The sequence below is a fragment of the Nerophis lumbriciformis genome, linkage group LG05, assembly GCF_033978685.3.
Source record: "Nerophis lumbriciformis linkage group LG05, RoL_Nlum_v2.1, whole genome shotgun sequence".
Taxonomy (NCBI): domain Eukaryota; kingdom Metazoa; phylum Chordata; class Actinopteri; order Syngnathiformes; family Syngnathidae; genus Nerophis; species Nerophis lumbriciformis.
In genome coordinates, this window is record NC_084552.2 from 10,982,368 (window position 1) to 11,000,793 (window position 18,426).

The 18,426-nt window shown below is 40.8% G+C and overlaps 1 protein-coding gene across 1 annotated transcript; it reads right to left on the reverse strand.

Annotated features, from left to right (window-relative positions):
- Positions 1–825: 825 nt before the first annotated feature.
- Positions 826–16,527, reverse strand: med21 (mediator complex subunit 21). Its single transcript, XM_061959108.1, has 4 exons — positions 16,411–16,527; positions 16,202–16,316; positions 7,859–7,959; positions 826–1,265 (listed from the first exon to the last, which is right to left on the reverse strand). The coding sequence occupies exons 1-4, from the start codon at positions 16,450–16,452 to the stop codon at positions 1,086–1,088; spliced, it is 438 nt and encodes a 145-aa protein (XP_061815092.1). The 5' UTR covers positions 16,453–16,527; the 3' UTR covers positions 826–1,085.
- Positions 16,528–18,426: the final 1,899 nt, after the last annotated feature.

Consider the following 18,426-nt stretch of genomic DNA (forward strand, 5'->3'; position numbering starts at 1 on the left):
CTGTGGTCAATCAATTGATATAATAAATCAAGAACACCTTCAAAAAGGAAAGTGCACAAATAATAGACAAAATGGAAAATTGTACAAAATAAATCAAAGACTCAGTACAGTATCATAGGAAAATAAATAAAGCAATAAAAAAAAATGTGTGGGCAACCATTATAACAAAAGGAGACATAGCTCGAGTCGTCAGCACAGTGGGAAAAATAAATAAAGCGCTAGAATAGCTATAGCTCCCTCTATATATAATATAATACTTATAAAGTATCAAAATGAAGCACCAACCTGAAGCCCTACATCAAGCCACAGGAAAAATCTATATGAAGTACATGATATGCATATAGACAACTTCATGGAAAACCATTAGAGAAAACAATGTTAGAAAACATCCCAAAATGCTGCACATGACTTTTGAACAAAACAGTAAATCAAATATTTAAAGCAGGGGTGCCCACTATTTTTTCCTGTAAGAGCCAAAGTGAAAAGGGCCCATTCATTTAAAGATAGGTGTTTTTCCATATATGGACATTTTATTTTGAAATGCCAGGTCCATGATGTCAGGGCACAGATGTGGGTGCTACTGTTAGCCCATATGGGTGTGGCATCCAGCAGCAGACAAGGATGTTTTTATATTCCAGATGCCAACATTGACCGCCCAACTGTGACGCAGCATCTATTTTTACTTTTTGGGCAGGTTGAAAAGTTATATTATTGAAGTCTCCCCACCTCTTTTTACTGACACGGACTAATGAGACGATAGGCAAGAAAGCCACCTTTCAGTAGAAACCATGTTTGTGAGCAATAAACATCCTGCAAACTTGAACATTATTTAATTGCACTTTATTTAACATATAAAAGCCACAGGCTGAAATTGCCAATCCACTTCCTTATACTTTTGTAAATATTTACAAAAACAATATACATTGACAAAAGATACAAAAAAATCCCACCTGTCTGTATATACAGAAATGAAGTCAGACTATTTTCTCCGCTGAATTTGTCCACATTTTAGTGTGTGTAGTGGTGATGTCATCAGCATTTAGATCCAGCATTGTTGTGTGGGTCAAATGTGTGGAATTGGGCTGTCAGGATTCGGCAGGTGAACCCTGGCTGGGAGCTCCGTTGCGGGTGCGCAGCTGCGACTGAGCGATGTCCGCCAGGGCACTCTGGATCTTCTCCAGCAACATGTCGCCGCGGGTGACAACGTCCATCAGACGGGTTGCCGCCTCGTGATTCTCCTCTTCTAGCTGCCGCAGACTGGCCGCCTGGTAAATATAGATAAAGACAGTGCATATACAGTGCTTATAAGCGCCTTATTGCAGTGAAACTTGCCAAGGGACATGTAAGCAAATATTAACATTGCTGTATGTCAGAGGTGTGGACTCGAGTCACATGACTTGGACTCGAGTCATGAATTTGATGACTTTAGACTCGACTTGACAAAATGTGAAGAGACTTGCAACTCGACTTAGACTTTAACATCAATGACTTGTGACTTCACTTGGACTTGAGCCTTTTGACTTGACATGACTTGCTTGCTACTTTCCCCAAAACCCAACAATTAAAAAGTTATTTGGGAGCGCTCCGTATCTTTCATTTTCTTCGTCTGTGTCTATCTATCAGCGTGTTGTTCCTGTCAGCTGGTGTGCTGTCAGTACAACAGCCAATCAAATTAGATCTACGTTGTTTTCATCACACAGCATTCATCCAATCAAATTGCAGGACAACCACCGAACAAGTTGTCAAACAACGCGCCAGTGAGAAACAATTATGCTAAAGTTGGTTTCGTTCGGGTATAAAAACAACAAAAAACGAATTGCCGTATGCAAATCATGCAGTTCGAATATTAAAGACGGAGACGCAACAACTTCCAACTTTGTTCGACATTTGAAGTTGCACAAAGAAGGGTAAGTTCTGAATGTAAGATAACGTTTATTGGCTAAGTAACGTGACTTTTATTTGCTGTGTAGTTAAATCAGTGAGGCTATAAACTCACTGCTAACGTTATAACCATAGACATCTTATAAGGGTACGCAGCATCGAGCGCTACTGCCTACTGGCGCAGACGAGACGCGGGGCCGCCATCTTGGAGTGGTGATCAGTGCAATTCATTTGGCAGGAGCAATGAACTGTCAGCGCATTTAATTCATCTTACCTCACTGAATACCACTGATTTTCACCCCCTTTTTTGTCATACGTATAGCAATGATAAAAGACACATGTTTTATTATTCATAGTTTGCTTAACAGTAATAGAATATTCTTATATGCTATAAGTGACCAGACGTCCCAGATCAAAACTGGGAATATAATCCCAGAGAAGGGGAAACAAAGGGACAGCTATTTTTAAATTGAAGAAACAATATGATTAGGTTATATATACATGCGTATATCCTATGTAAACAATGTATGAATACATTAGATATCTATACATCTTATAGACTGTATCTCTGTTGCTGCAGCAGCAGAGAGTTTATTCTGTCTTGACACTTTGTATTGATATTTTCTATTACATTCTTCCCTTAAATGATCATGTTTGCACTGATTGTTTTATATGTATTTTTTATGTATGTCGCTTTGGATAAAAGCGTCTGCCAAATACTTCAACATAAACATATATAAACACCTGAAAGTCTTTATATCAGCTAAAACCACCAATCTGTTTCACTGGATCCAAATTCTGTTTTACCCAACAATGTTAGTATTAGAATATTGTTACTTGAAGACATTCCTGGTTACAATTATACTGTTAAGAAAGTATTGTCTTATACCGAAAATGAGAATGCATCATAATCAGGGGCGGCTGGTGAATTTTGTTTTAGGTGGGGCTGAAAGTTTGTAAACCAAACCCCTGTAGGGGGGTCATCCTCCCACAGAAGATTAATTTGTGATTTTCACATACAAATATTGAAGATCTTTGCTCCTTCTCAACTCTGTGGTAATATTATTTTCATAAAATACAACCAATAGTACGTTAATGTTAAATCTTACTTGTGAAAAGTAATCCCCCTGTTACGGCTCAGGCTCCTGCCAACGCCGCTCATCCGTCTGTGCGCACCTCGGGACACGGCCACGGGTGCGCACATCCAGGGACGCGCCGTGCGCGTCCCCCCCCTGCAGCAGCCACCAGCTGCAATCACTCACCGGCAATCTACACTCCTGGGTCTGATGAGGGCAAGCTCAATAAAGGACCAGTGGACCCAAGGATTGGCGCGGGAACTTAGTTTTCTCATGGTGTACCGTAAGGCTTATGATCTCTCTCTCTGCGGGTTTTCCCTCGTGTCTGACATCCTTGTTTGTTCTCCCGTGTCCCCGCAGTACCCTCCGTCGCCAGGAAAGTGAGCTGTGCGTTTCACTTTTTCCTGGATCTCCCTCTGGACTCTTGACTACCTCCTTCGTTTCTCGACCTCTCGCTCGCCCCTGGATTCCGACGCCTCTCTCTCGCCCCGGATAACCTGCCTGCCACATGGACTTCCTCGTATCTCGTTCAACACGTTGGTAACACTCACTTCAGTTAACTACACACATAGTCTTACACCACACACTCTTGTATTCTAGTTCACACTCCATTTCCTTAGTTTAGTAGTATTGTATATTATTATCTATATATATATATATATATATATATATATATATATATATATATATATATATATATATATATATATATATATATATATATATGTTGACTATATATATATATATAATAAATAATTGTATATACTGCCCCCTGGTGTCTGTTTGCCGTCACCCCCTCTCAGTAAAATACAACAGTAAGTTCCCGCCAAAATTATTAAGGACCTGACGGCACAGTTCTTTAGACCCGCCCCCAGTGACTTTAGTTCCGCCCCCTGTGAATTTTTTTTTTTCTGCCTCTTGCCCCATTCACCATGTCTTTTTCTTTTTTTCGCTCCACACCGGAGGAGTTGTCTTGTCCTGCCAAACTGTCGTGGAAAGGCATGTTTAGCAGTGATGTGAGCAAGGAGGAATTTACCCGTCGCCTGGACACCCTCCTCCCACCCATAGTGACTGTTCCTCAGCCAGAAAGAAGCGTCTGGCATCCGCTTTCGGAGAGGGGGGGTAGTACTGGTGGCTGTGCTGATGGGGTGGCGCAGCTGCACCAAGACAGGCTACCCTCTGCCAGACTAATTCCACCTGTCTTCCGCTTTTCCCAGCCGCAACCACCAGTCCCCTGGCTAGCCTCCGAGCTAGCACCAGCCCCCTGGCTAGCGTCCGAGCTAGCACCAGCCCCCTGGCTAGCGTCTGAGCTAGCACCTGTCCCCGAGCTAGCGTCTGAGCTAGCACCTGTCCCCGAGCTAGCGTCTGAGCTAGCACCTGTCCCCGAGCTAGCACTTGTCCCCGAGCTAGCGTCCGAGCGAGCACTTGTCCCCGAGCTAGCGTCCGAGCTAGCACTTGTCCCCGAGCTAGCGTCCGAGCTAGCACTTGTCCCCGAGCTAGCGTCAGAGCTAACACCAGTCCCTCGGCTAGCGTCAGAGCTAACACCAGTCCCTCGGCTAGCGTCAGAGCTAGCACCTGTCCCTCGGCTAGCTTCCGAGCTAGCACCTGTCCCTCGGCTAGCGTCCGAGCTAGCACCTGTCCCTCGGCTAGCGTCCGAGCTAGCACCAGTCCCTCGGCTAGCGTCCGAGCTAGCACCAGTCCCTCGGCTAGCGTCCGAGCTAGCACCAGTCCCTCGGCTAGCGCCCGAGCTAGCACCAGTCCCTCGGCTAGCGTCCGAGCTAGCACCAGTCCCTCGGCTAGCGTCCGAGCTAGCACCAGTCCCTCGGCTAGCGTCCGAGCTAGCACCAGCCCCTCGGCTAGCCTCCGAGCTAGCACCAACCCCTCGGCTAGCCTCCGAGCTAGCACCAGCCCCTCGGCTAGCCTCCGAGCTAGCACCAGTCCCCAGGCTAGCCTCTGAGCTAGCACCAGCTCCCAGGCTGGCCCCCACGTCTCCACCAGCTCCCAGGCTGGCCCCCACGTCTCCACCAGCTCCCAGGCTGGCCTCGACCTCTGCACCTCTGCCGGCTCCGCCGACTCCAGCACCTCTGCCGGCTCCGCCGACTCCAGCATCTCGGCCTGCTCCGCCGACTCCAGCATCTCGGCCTGCTCCGCCGACTTCAGCACCTCGGCCAGCTCCTCAGCTGCCCTCCTCGTCTCCGGCTTTGACGTCCGCTGCTTCCACGCCTTTGACGTCCGCTGCTTCCACGGCGCCGATGACGTCTGCCGCTTCCAAGGCGCCGATGACATCTGCCGCTTCCACGGCGCCGATGACATCTGCCGCTTCCACGGCGCCGATGACGTCTTCCTCCACGCCGCCGCCGACGTCTGCCGCTTCCACGCCGCCGACGTCATATCCTCGTTTCCGGCGAGACGCACCATGGCGCCAATCACGTCCGCCTTCCCGACGGCCAAGATGGTGGCCGTCCCTTGGTCGCCCGCCTCGCCGGCTTCAGCGCCGTTCTTCTCGCCGCCGCCATCAAACTCGTCCTCGGTGGATTCGGGGACATTTGGGTCGGCGACCCACCACCAATTCACCCCTCCGCCCTCCCTTGATTTTTTTTCCTGTGCCTTTTGTGGTACGACCTGTAGGACATCTGGGAGCTGTCCATAAGGAGGGGGGTACTGTTACGGCTCAGGCTCCTGCCAACGCCGCTCATCCGTCTGTGCGCACCTCGGGACACGCCCACGGGTGCGCACATCCAACACGTTGGTAACACTCACTTCAGTTAACTACACACATAGTCTTACACCACACACTCTTGTATTGTAGTTCACACTCCATTTCCTTAGTTTAGTAGTATTGTTTATTATTATTTATATATATATATATATATATATATATATATATATATATATATATATATATATATATATATATATATATATATATATATATGTTGACTATATATATATATATAATAAATAATTGTATATACTGCCCCCTGGTGTCTGTTTGCCGTCACCCCCTCTCAGTAAAATACAACACCCCCGATTCCTATTTTCAACAGTCCGCTCATTTGAGCAGGAAAACGCTGAACACCATCTTTGTTTTCTACCTGTTAACTGTCAGTTTAGGCTGCTCGCCAGCTTCTCATCACCACTTCAAGATGGCGGCCAAATTGCTCGCGTCACAGCAACCAATGCTGCGTCTACTTATAAGATGTCTATGGTTTTAACGTCATTGCAAACACGGCAATCTGTTGCGTCCACTGCAGTTCGCTACCTTATTCATACTTTTTGTCAAGTGATTTTTTTTTTAAGCAGGGTTGCATGAGGTACCTACACATAACGTTACGTTAGTCCATGTATCACACACAGTAACATTACGTTAGTCAATGTATCACACACAGTAACATAACGTTAGACGGCGGTCAGCGGCACCGCGTATTTTAGCCACCTACAAAAAGACAAACATAGTCAAATAAAGGTCAGTTAAAATGTATACTATATTAAGAATATGTGTACATATTGCATAGGGCCCTGACATCTAAAAAGTACAACTCTGTTCATTGTTATGTTCATGTATTTGTTATGTTTTTCATGTGTACGCACACATCAACACACATAGTATGAGATGAGATCAATGAGATAAGGTAAGAACAGGATAGAAACTGCTGTGGAACTAGTTACAATGCAATATGCCATGGAAATACAATGTTAACACTTTTGTGCAAATAAGTACAGTTGCACTTGTTTATTCAAATGTGTTTATTCTGTAAAGGAATGAGTTAAATGTCTAAAATGACTGGTTAATAGTGCTATTATGAAGTGCAATGTCAGCACTATTTTTGTTCCTGCAATTTCAAATGCACTTGTTTTAATGAATAAATACAGCGTTTTAAAAGCATACACAATCTGTGTAAATATATTAGTCTGTGGTTAAAAGGACTTGAAAGGACTCGAAACTCAAAATGCAGGACTTGGGACTTGACTTGAGACTTTCCCGTCTTGATTTTGGACTTGACTCGGGACTTGCCTGTCTTGACTCGGGACTTGACTCGAGACTTGAGGGCAAAGACTTGAGACTTACTTGTGACTTGCAAAGCAATGACTTGGTCCCACCTCTGCTGTTTTGACCCAGCAGATTTGGTCACATTTTCAGTAGATATATATATATATATATATATATATATATATATATATATATATATATATATATACACACACACCGGTATATATATATGCGATGAGGTGGCGACTTGTCCAGGGTGTACCAAGCCTTCCGCCCGATTGTAGCTGAGATAGGCTCCAGCGCCCCCGAAGGGAATAAGCGGTAGAAATGGATGTATGTATGTATGTATGTATGTATATACATACATACATACATACATACATACATACACACACACACACAGTATATATACATATATATATATATATATATATATATATATATATACACATACATACATACATATATATATATATATATATATATATATATATATATATATATATATATATATATATATATATATATATATATATATAAGTAAATTGTGCACTTTAAGAGTGCACAATTTACTTAAAATGTAAACATGAATAAATCCTTATATAAACGTATATTTTGACCGACTTGAGCCATTTTATACTAAAAAATAAAATAAACTTAATCATAATATACTTTTTTTAATAAATCCAAAGGAGGGAGAAGAACGTCTACAACGAGCAAATTTTGTAGTGCGCAGCTTTTCAAAGCGGGGTTTGAAGGATGATACTGATAAAGCATGTTCCTTTGGGTTCCCCACTTTTTGAGAAGGACGTGGATTAAACTTGATCTATGGCTCGTCCCAGACTGATGACGTCACAATTGCAGTGTAAGTGTGCATATGGCCCAAAAGGGTGGATGTGAAATGGCTGACCTGCAGAACTGCTGTAGACTCCTCACTCGGCAAAGAGTCGATAAGTACGTCCACATCTTTGGCCGTCCTGGCAATCAGGGCTGCAAACAGCTGAGCATATTCTAGAAACGGAGAGTAATGCAGTGAGTATTTGTCCATAATGTCATCAGAATGGGAGGCATTTAACTACTGCTACAATTGCTATATTATTTTGGATGGCAATTCAGTTGTCAATAAAACTATCAGGGCCATTTATCTCGTTGACAAGTATTTAGTACGTGGCAATCAACCGCTGAAATACTAATATCCACTGCAGCAATGGCTTGTGCACACTCAGATCAAGGTGGTTTGCGATGTGCGTGGTTATTTGCTGTTGAGGATGTTTGGACCAATTGAAGAGCACATTGGTTAACGCAGCTCACATTTCCCGGGTCTGATTTCTTGAAAGGCCATTATTCCGGACGCTAAATTTTACATCACAAGATCATACAAAATGACACCCAAAGGTAAGACTGAATGAACCACTGTACTTTTTTTTATTTGACAGGCACAGTACAATTAAACATTGCTACCCATGTCATAGTATTTAAGACTTGTAGCCACAAGCAAATTTACAACCCTCGTCCCTGGTTAGGCTTTTCAAGAAAAGTTGAGAAAAGTGAAAAACACGCCCAAAAAGAAGTACAAAATAAAAATACATAAAAAATAATTGGCCCCATTTGTGCATACTACACCCAGTTCTAGTGTTCACACTTCTGATTTTCCTGAAGCCACTTTTTCAGAGTTGTGGAGAAAAGTTTAATGTCGGACTGTGACTTCAACCCCAGTGGCAAAGAGTTCCACAGATGTGAGGCCTTCACTGAGAACGCAGACTGACCCAGAGTCGTCCAACACCTTCACTACTGTATCTTTGTATTTCTTCACACATCACATCAGGGGCTAATCCATTAAGACACTTAAAAATAGCTTTTAAGAATGAGAAATGTATACAATTATCAAAACTCATTATGTTATATTTTTGGGTAATATGTCAGTGATGATACTTCATTGGGTTTTGGTCAAATATCTTTCGTGTTTGTTTATATAACGACTACAGGGGCTTCACTACACATTTGGTGGCCTGTCCCCAGACCATGGCACAATATGACATATAGCAGGGGTGCTCATTACGTCGATCGCGAGCTACCGGTCGATCATGGAGGGTGTGTCAGTCGATCACCTGCCTGGCATTAAAAAATAGTCCTAAAAATGAGCGATCATAAATCTTCACTATGACGTCACTTTATTGACATTCACGGCACCCGAGGGTCTTCTGAGATGACGCTGGCTGCTGCCAGCTCATTAAAATTACCGACAGGAAGGCGAGAAACACTTTACTTCAACAGACTCTGGCGCCGTACCTGTCGTCAAAACTCCGAAGACCGACTGCACAGTTGCACAATAAAAGCTCTGCTTCATCCTGCCTGCGCTAACAAAATAAGAGTCTCAGAAAGCTGGCGTGCACAAGCTAGCAAGCTACGGAGTTTGCCGACAATGTATTTCTTGTAAAGTGTATACAAAGGAGTACGGAAGCTGGATAAATAAGATGCCAAAAACCAACCACTTTCATGTGGTATTGGACAGAAAGGCGGACTTTTTTCTCCTCCATTCGAAAATGCGGACGTTATCAGCACTACTGTCTGATTCCAATCAATGCAAGTCATCAGAATCAGGTAAAACACCAACTTATATTCTTGTCTTCATGAAAGAAAGGAATCTATATGTGTTAAACATGCTTGTATTATCTTTAAACACCTTTAACTTATTAACAATATTAACTATATGTGTTAAACATGCTTGTATTATCATTAAACACCTTTAACTTATTAACAGTATTAACTATATGTGTTAAACATGCTTGTATTATCATTAAACACCTTTAACTTGTTAACAATATTAACTATATGTGTTAAACATGCTTGTATTATCTTTAACCACCTTTAAGTTGTTAACAATATTAACTATATGTGTTAAACATGCTTGTATTATCTTTAAACACCTTTAACTTGTTAACAATATTAACTATATGTGTTAAACATGCTTGTATTACCATTAAACACCTTTAACTTGTTAACAATATTAACTATATGTATTAAACATACTTGTATTTTCATTAAACACCTTTAATTTATTAACAATATTAACTATATGTGTTAAACATGCTTGTATTATCATTAAACACCTTTAACTTGTTAACAAAAACATATATTTCATAAATAAGTAAATATAAATGATATATATGAATGAGGTAGATCCCCACGACTTGATCAATTGAAAAGTAGCTCGCCTGCAGAAAAAGTGTGAGCACCCCTGACATATAGGATCAAATCATTGCATGCATGTCAACTTGTGCAGCTTGAACAGATAAACAAGGTGTAATAAGTAGAGATGTCCGATAATTGCTTTAAAATGTAATATCGGAAATTATCGCTATGTTTTTTTTTTTTTTATCGGTATCTTTTTTTAAATAAATTATTATTATTTTTTTTTAATTAAATCAACATAAAAAAACACAAGATACACTTACAATTAGTGCACCAACCCAAAAAACCTCCCTCCCCCATTTACACTCATTCACACAAAAGGGTTGTTTCTTTCTGTTATTAATATTGTGGTTCCTACATTATATATCAATATATATCAATACAGTCTGCAAGGGATACAGTCCGTAAGCACACATGATTGTGCGTGCTGCTGGTCCACTAATAGTACTAACCTTTAACAGTTAATTTTACTCATTTTCATTCATTACTAGTTTCTATGTAACCGTTTTTATATTGTTTTACTTTCTTTTTTATTCAAGAAAATGTTTTTAATTTATTTATCTTATTTTATCTTATTTTTTTAAAAAGGACCTTATCTTCACCATACCTGGTTGTCCAAATTAGGCATAATAATGTGTTAATTCCACGACTGTATATATCGGTACCGGTTGGTATCGGTTGATATCGGTATCGGTAATTAAAGAGTTGGACAATATCGGAATATCGGCAAAAAGCCATTATCGGACATCCCTAGTAATAAGCCTGAAATAAGTCATTTTTATAATATGGCCATCAAATTTTAGATTAGAGTCCAAAAATAACACTTATAGTTTAAGATGTTTGCATACATATCTGTCCTTTTAATCCTGAAATATTGAAGTCCATCTGAGTATTAGCACTAGGCCCAGATTTTGCTTAACGATATATTGACCAACAAATTATTGCCGATAAACGATATTATTGCCATTATTTTTGAGGCCAAATTAACCACTGATGCAAAGACAAAACATAATAATAATGAAAGTATACCATTTTAAATGCAATTAACTTGCATTTCTCATATATTTCAACATTGTAATTAAAAAGGAAACTTGTAAATACCAAGTTAAATAAAACAATACAAATAAAATCTGTAAGCAAAATTTCGCATGAATAAAAATCACAACCAAAAGTAATAAAATAGGTTCTGTTTCTGTTAAGAAGGGGATGGAGGACCATCAAATATACACAACCAAAACAATAAACAATAAGGATAAATGAAGTAACGTCGACCAAAATGATAAAAGTTATTATCGTGGTGTTGTTAAATGTGCTCAAAAAGTACTTATACACACACTAAAATATGTTAACCAAGTTGTATTGTTTTGAATAACTAAAATAAATAGACACACAATATACACAACCCAAAAGCAGTGAAGTTGGCACGTTGTGTAATTCGTAAATAAAAACAGAACACAATGATTTGCAAATCATTTTCAATTTATATTTAATTGAATAAACTGCAAAGACAAGATATATAATGTTTGAATGAGCTCGAGCCCAGCGAAGCCGGCGGCGTTTCTGGGTGTTGTTGATAAACGGCTATGGCTTTGCATAGTAGAGTTTTAACTTGCACTTACAGATGTAGCGACCAACTGTAGTTACTGACAGTGGTTTTCTGAAGTGTTCCTGAGTCCATGTGGTGATATCCTTTACACACTGATGTCGCTTTTTGATGCAGTACCGTCTGAGGGAATCGAAGGTCACGGGCATTCAATGTTGGTTTTCAGCCTTGCTGCTTACGTGCAGTGATTTCTCCAGATTCTCTGAACATTTTGATGATATTACGGAGCGTGGATGGTGAAATCCCTACATTCCTTGCAATAGCTGGTTGAGAAATGTTGTTCTTAAACAATTTGCTCACACATTTGTTGACAAAGTGGTGACACTCGCCCCGTCCTTGATTGTGAATGACTGAGCATTTTACGGCAGCTGCTTTTACACCCAATCATGGCACCCACCTGTTCCCAATTAGCCGTTCACCTGTGGGATGTTCCAAATAAGTCTTTGATGAGCATTCCTCAACTTTCTCAGTCTTTTTTGCCACTTGTGCCAGCTTTTTAAAAATATGTTGCAGGCATCAAATTCCAAATTTGCAAAAAAGTTTACCAGTGTGAACATGAAATATCTTGTTTTTGCAGTGTATTCAATTGAATATAAGTTGAAAAGGTTTTGTTGTATTCTCTTTTTATTTACCATTTACACAACGTGACAATTTCACTGCTTTTGGCTTTTGTACTTTCTTGGCAGAGAAAACATCAAATATTGTTCTGGCTTCGTAAGAGCTTTTTATTTTTATGTTTGAATACGTTTAATCGTTCATTGTAAATTGTAAAGGGTGAGCAGTTGTTTCACTTCCGGTTTATGTGACGTCAAGTGAGTTCACTTCCTGTTGACTCAAGTTTATGGATAACTTTGTGCAAAAAAAGCACGCCCTTTGTGTTTAAGTGACTATTGTAGCTCCGTTGTTTAAAGGGGAACATTATCACAATTTCAGAAGGGTTAAAACCATTAAAAATCAGTTCCCAGTGGCTTATTATATTTTTCGAAGTTTTTTTAAAAATTTTACCCATCACACAATATCCCCTGATTTTAACCATCGTTATAAACACCTGTCCATTTTCCTGTGACGTCACATAGTGAATACAAACAAACATGGCGAAAAGAACAGCAAGATATAGCAACATTAGCTCGGATTCAAACTCGGGTTTCAGCGGCTTAAGCGATTCAACAGATTATGCATGTATTGAAACGGATGGTTGTAGTGTGGAGGCAGGTAGCGAAAACGAAATTGAAGAAGAAACTGAAGTTATTGAGCCATATCGGTTTGAACCGTATGCAAGCGAAAACGACGAAAACGACACGACAGCCAGCGACACGGGAGAAAGCGAGGACGAATTCGGCGATCGCCTTCTAACCAACGATTGGTATGTGTTTGTTTGGCATTAAAGGAAACTAACAACTATGAACTAGGTTTACAGCATATGAAATACATTTGGCAACAACATGCACTTTGAGAGTGCAGACAGCCCAATTTTCATCAATTAATATATTCTGTAGACATACCCTCATCCGCGCTCTTTTCCTGAAAGCTGATTTGTCCAGTTTTGGAGTTGATGTCAGCAGGCCAGGGAAGCTAGGGTCGATATTCTTCTCTTGATCATCTTCGGTGGCATAAGGGACGGTGTGAGCCAAGACATCCAGGGGGTTTAGCTCGCTCGTCTGCAGGAACAAACTGCCGCTATTGCTTGCCGTGCTACCGAGGTCCTTTGTCCCTGAATTGCTCACACACTCCGGCAGATTCAATGGGGGTCTGGCGGCAGATTTCTTTGACTTTATCGTTGGAAATGCATCTGCTTTGAGTGTCGCAGGATATCCACACATTCTTGCCATCTCTGTCGTAGCATAGCTTTCGTCGGTAAAGTGTGCGGAACAAACGTCCAATTTGTTGCCACTTTCGCATCTTTGGGCCACTGGTGCAACTTGAATCCGTCCCTGTTCGTGTTGTTACACCCTCCAACAACACACCGACGAGGCATGATGTCTCCAAGGTACGGAAAACAGTCGAAAAAAAACGGAAAATAACAGAGCTGATTTGACTCTGTGTTTGAGAAAATGACGGATTGCTTCCCGATGTGACGTCACGCTCCGAGAGCGAATATTAGAAAGGCGTTTAATTCGCCAAAATTCACCCATTTAGAGTTCGGAAATCGGTTAAAAAAATATATGGTCTTTTTCTGCAACATCAAGGTATATATTGACGCTTACATAGGTCTGGTGATAATGTTCCCTTTTAAACACTAATGTTCAGGCTGGGGAATGACGTTTCGTAATGGGGAAAGATGTTAAAGTTAAAGTACCGTATTTTTCGGAGTATAAGTCGCACCGGCCGAAAATGCATAATAAAGAAGGAAAAATATATATATAAGTCGCTTTTTTGGGGGAAATGTATTTGATAAAAGCCAACACCAAGAATAGACATTTGAAAGGCAATTTAAAATAAATAAAGAATAGTGAACAACAGGCTGAATAAGTGTACGTAATATGAGGCATAAATAACCAACTGAGAAGGTGCCTGGTATGTTAACGTAACATATTATGGTAAGAGTCATTCAAATGGATGCTGCGTGCAGTGCTTAACATCAACAAGAGTGCGCACGTAACCAACAGAATCCTCTACAAGGGAATACCAAGGGTGAGCGAGAAGATTGCTGTAAGGAGAGTGAGACTAGCAGGACACTGCCAAAGGCATCAGGAGCTGCCAGCCAGCAAATTGGTGCTGTGGGAACCCACACATGGGCATCGGTCAAGAGGACGTCCCACACTAACATACGTGGACATACTCAAGAAGGATGCAGGAGCTCAGAGTACCAAGGAACTGGCCAAATGTATGGAGAATCGGGATGACTGGAAGCAACGATGGAAGGCTCGTCTGAGGACGACCGAGAGCAGGGGTGTCAAACTCAAATACAGAGTGGGCCAAAATTTAAAAGTGAACAAAGCCGCGGGCCAAGGTTGAACAAATGAACCTTTTAATAGGGACCCAAACAAGTTTTGCATTGAATATTGAACAAGCAAGGCTTATATAACTTTATAGTGACATGCAAAATCGAGTTAATAATAATAATAATAATAATAATAATAATTAAAAAACATCAATGGCATATCAAATACAATTTAAATAAAAATTGAATGCCTCTTTTCTATTTGCAGCCTTCTGAGGTAAATATCAACATTAACTTTTTCCACAGGCTAATAAATTTGAAAATAAAATAATGAATAAACCAACCATTCAGGACTTTAAACTGCTCAGTTTGCAACACACTGATCTAATCTGATGTGCCCAAGCCAGATACCTGCCATCTTTTCTTGGATGCTAGTTCATTAATGTCGGGGCTCAGGCTTTGAGCTGAGGCAACCCTCATTATCGAACGAAGGTGTTCATCAGTCATTATATCTCGTATTCCACAGTCTTGGGGGCGTGCCTTACAGGCCCTGCTTTTAACGTCCTCTACGAGCTGACGTCACATCCGCTTTTCATCCCTTCTAACAACGTGCCCGCCCAGTCACAAGATATGAGCGGCTCCTGTACGCACACGTAAATGCAAAGCATACTTCATCAACAGCGATACAGTTTACACTGAGAGAGGCCGTATAAGCAACTTTAACATTGTTAGAAATATACGCCACACTGTGAATCCACACCAAACAAGAATGACAAACACATTTTGGGAGAACATCCGCACAGTAACACAACATAAACACAACAGGACAAATACCCAGAACCCTTTGCAGCACTAACTCTTCCGTGACGCTACAATATACACCCCCGCTACCACACACACACACACATACATACACACACCTTGTAGCGTCCCGGAAGAGTTAGTGCTGCAAAGGGTTCTGGGTATTTGTTCTGTTGTGTTACTGTGCGGATGTTCTCCCGAAATGTGTTTGTCATTCTTGTTTGGTGTGGGTTCACAGTGTGGCGTATATTTCTAACAATGTTAAAGGTTTTTATACTGGCACCCTCAGTGTAACCTGTATCGCTGTTGATCAAGTATGCGTTGCATTCACTTCTGTGTGCGTGCCGTACAGAAGCCGCACATATCTTGTGACTAGGTCTGAACGATGTTAGAATGGATGAAAAGCGGACGTGACGATAGCTCGTAGAGTACGTTAAAGGTTAATTTGTTCAACCTTGGCCCGCGGCTTTGTTCAGTTTTAAATTTTGGCCCACTCTGTATTTGAGTTTGACACCCCAGCCTTAGAGGGAACGTTGCGCCCAGCCCTATTTGATGTATTTTGCATTTTAATTTGTTTGTCACGGACCTACAAGTATTGATTATGAAATAATTTAAAGATATTTCACCCTTCATGAAACACCTGTCAAGCATCATACACTACAGTTCTCCTAATAAACAATTGTAGAATTGTTTGTATCAATCCCAATGGATGCCTAAAGTGGATAACTTGGGAAAAGCAACAAAAAAACATATTTAAGAAGACATTAATGGAGCACCTTCAGTTTGGTTGGCAGGCTGGTCGCTGTTTATGGACGTCTGGATGTTGCTGAAGGAGGCAGGCGGAGCAGACTGTTGAAGCACCCCGATGGCGTTACAAAACTGATCTGCGAGCTAGGCAGACAAACAAATTGGTTATGACAACGTTTTATATATTCTAAATCAAAGTCGTATCTACATTTCGCCGATATGCTCTTTAACACGTTACCGAATTGACGGCGTCTTGTAGCTGCGTTAGTCTGTCCGCCATATTTGTTTACCGTCTTCTTCGTTTCAAGCCAACCGGAAGTTGAACCACCAAGCCACTGCGACCCAACACTGCCCCCCTTCGGTTCACCGTGTGGACATTAAATTGTTACGTTCGAAGTACGTTTTACTTTGGCTTTAATATGCGCTGAAACATTTTAAATATGATTGCGATCTGTATATTCTATTTTAGTCATGTATGGTATTTTTTTAATTTTTTTTTATTGAACAACAAACATACATTTATAATTCACTCAACAGTCAAGGCACTTTCAACAACAAGAAAAGAAAACAAAAGCAAATAGAGTATTAAATATGAATATTAATAAATAATAATAATAAATATAATAAAAAACAAAAAACAAAAAGGGCTACCTAAATTACTTTAAATGTTCTTAACAAAGATTTCAATTTAAGGGCTTTTGTACTCTTAATCATTCTCCAAGATTTGATTGATAATTGTAAACCATTAAGCTAATTAGAAAATGTACGTCTTATTTTCATAAATCGACATTTATGTAGAAAAGCATAATAATGTTGACAAACATTTCTATTAGGGGTGTGGGAAAAATCGATTCGAATTCAAATCGCGATTCTCACGTTGTGCGATTCAGAATCGATTCTCATTTTTTTTAAATTGTATTGAATGAATAGAGAACCGTTTTGAATCGGGGAAAAAAACGTTTTTGAATCGAGAATGGGGTTGAATCGGGAAAAAAAAAACGATTTTGAATCGAATCGTGACCCCAAGAATCGATATTGAATCAAATCGTGGGACACCCAAATATTCACAGCCCTAATTTCTATATTACAGTCATTTTCTAAAAATATCCAATTTGATCTCTTCTGTAGTGAATGGGGACATCTCCACACCCTTGTTTCTCAGCCAATCTCTGATCTCCACCCAAAACACATGTACACTCTCACATTCCACAAACAGATGATTGACATCCTTTACAGCTCCACAGACATAACAGCCATCAACCTCCATGTTAAATTTAAGTTTAAAAAAAAATAATTTGAAGGGTATATTCCAGTGATCCTCAACAGGCGGACCGCGGTCCATGTCCGGACCCAACGACGTGTCCGTCCGGACCCAGCACGAATTATAGTAAAAAATGTTTTTATTATAATTATAATTATTATAAAAAAATATAATAATTGTATTTATCTGTGAGTTATCGCTAGCGCAAGTCAACGTTCTTTGTTGTTTTTAGTCAAATATCTCCACGTTTCGTTTACACTTCTCGTGTCTCACTCACTCCGTCTCTCTCTCTCTCTCTCTCTCTCTCTCTCTCTCTCTCTCTCTCTCTCTCTCTCTCTCTCTCTCTCTCTCTCTCTCTCTCTCTCAGAGAGAGAAAGAGAGAGAGACGGAGTGAGAGCGAGAGAACGCCACTCTGATTGGCTAATTCCGGGGTATGGGTTGTCATCTCTTTCACAACGGCGCGCTGATAGGCTGTTACCACCTGGGTCATGTGCACAGTGCATGGAACCTTTCGCTGCAGGCACACAGTTGTCTCGTATCGCTACTTCGCTAACTGTTCACTTGTCAGTCACTGAATGTGAATCAAATCACAATGGCATGCTCCAAGTTGGCTCAGGCTGGTAAAAGAAAGGTGGACAGGGAAAACCGACGTTTCAAGGAAGAATGGACAGAGCAATATGTTTTCATCCTACCTACTGCAAGTACCAGACCAATGTGTCTACTATGCAACACTACTGTTGCTCTGGTGAAAAGTGAAAATCTGAAACGTCACTATCTGAAAGAGCACCGCGAATTTGAAGAGACATTTCCTCATGATTCAGAGCTAAGAAAAAAAGAAATCACGAGGCTGAAGAAGCCATATGAAACATCAAGCAAGATTTTTGTTAAATCTATGACACAACAACAAATAGCAACAGAGCAGTAACGAGCGGTGAGGTTGATGGCTGGTGAGGCACTGACTTCAACACAGTCAGATTTACAAACATATGAACC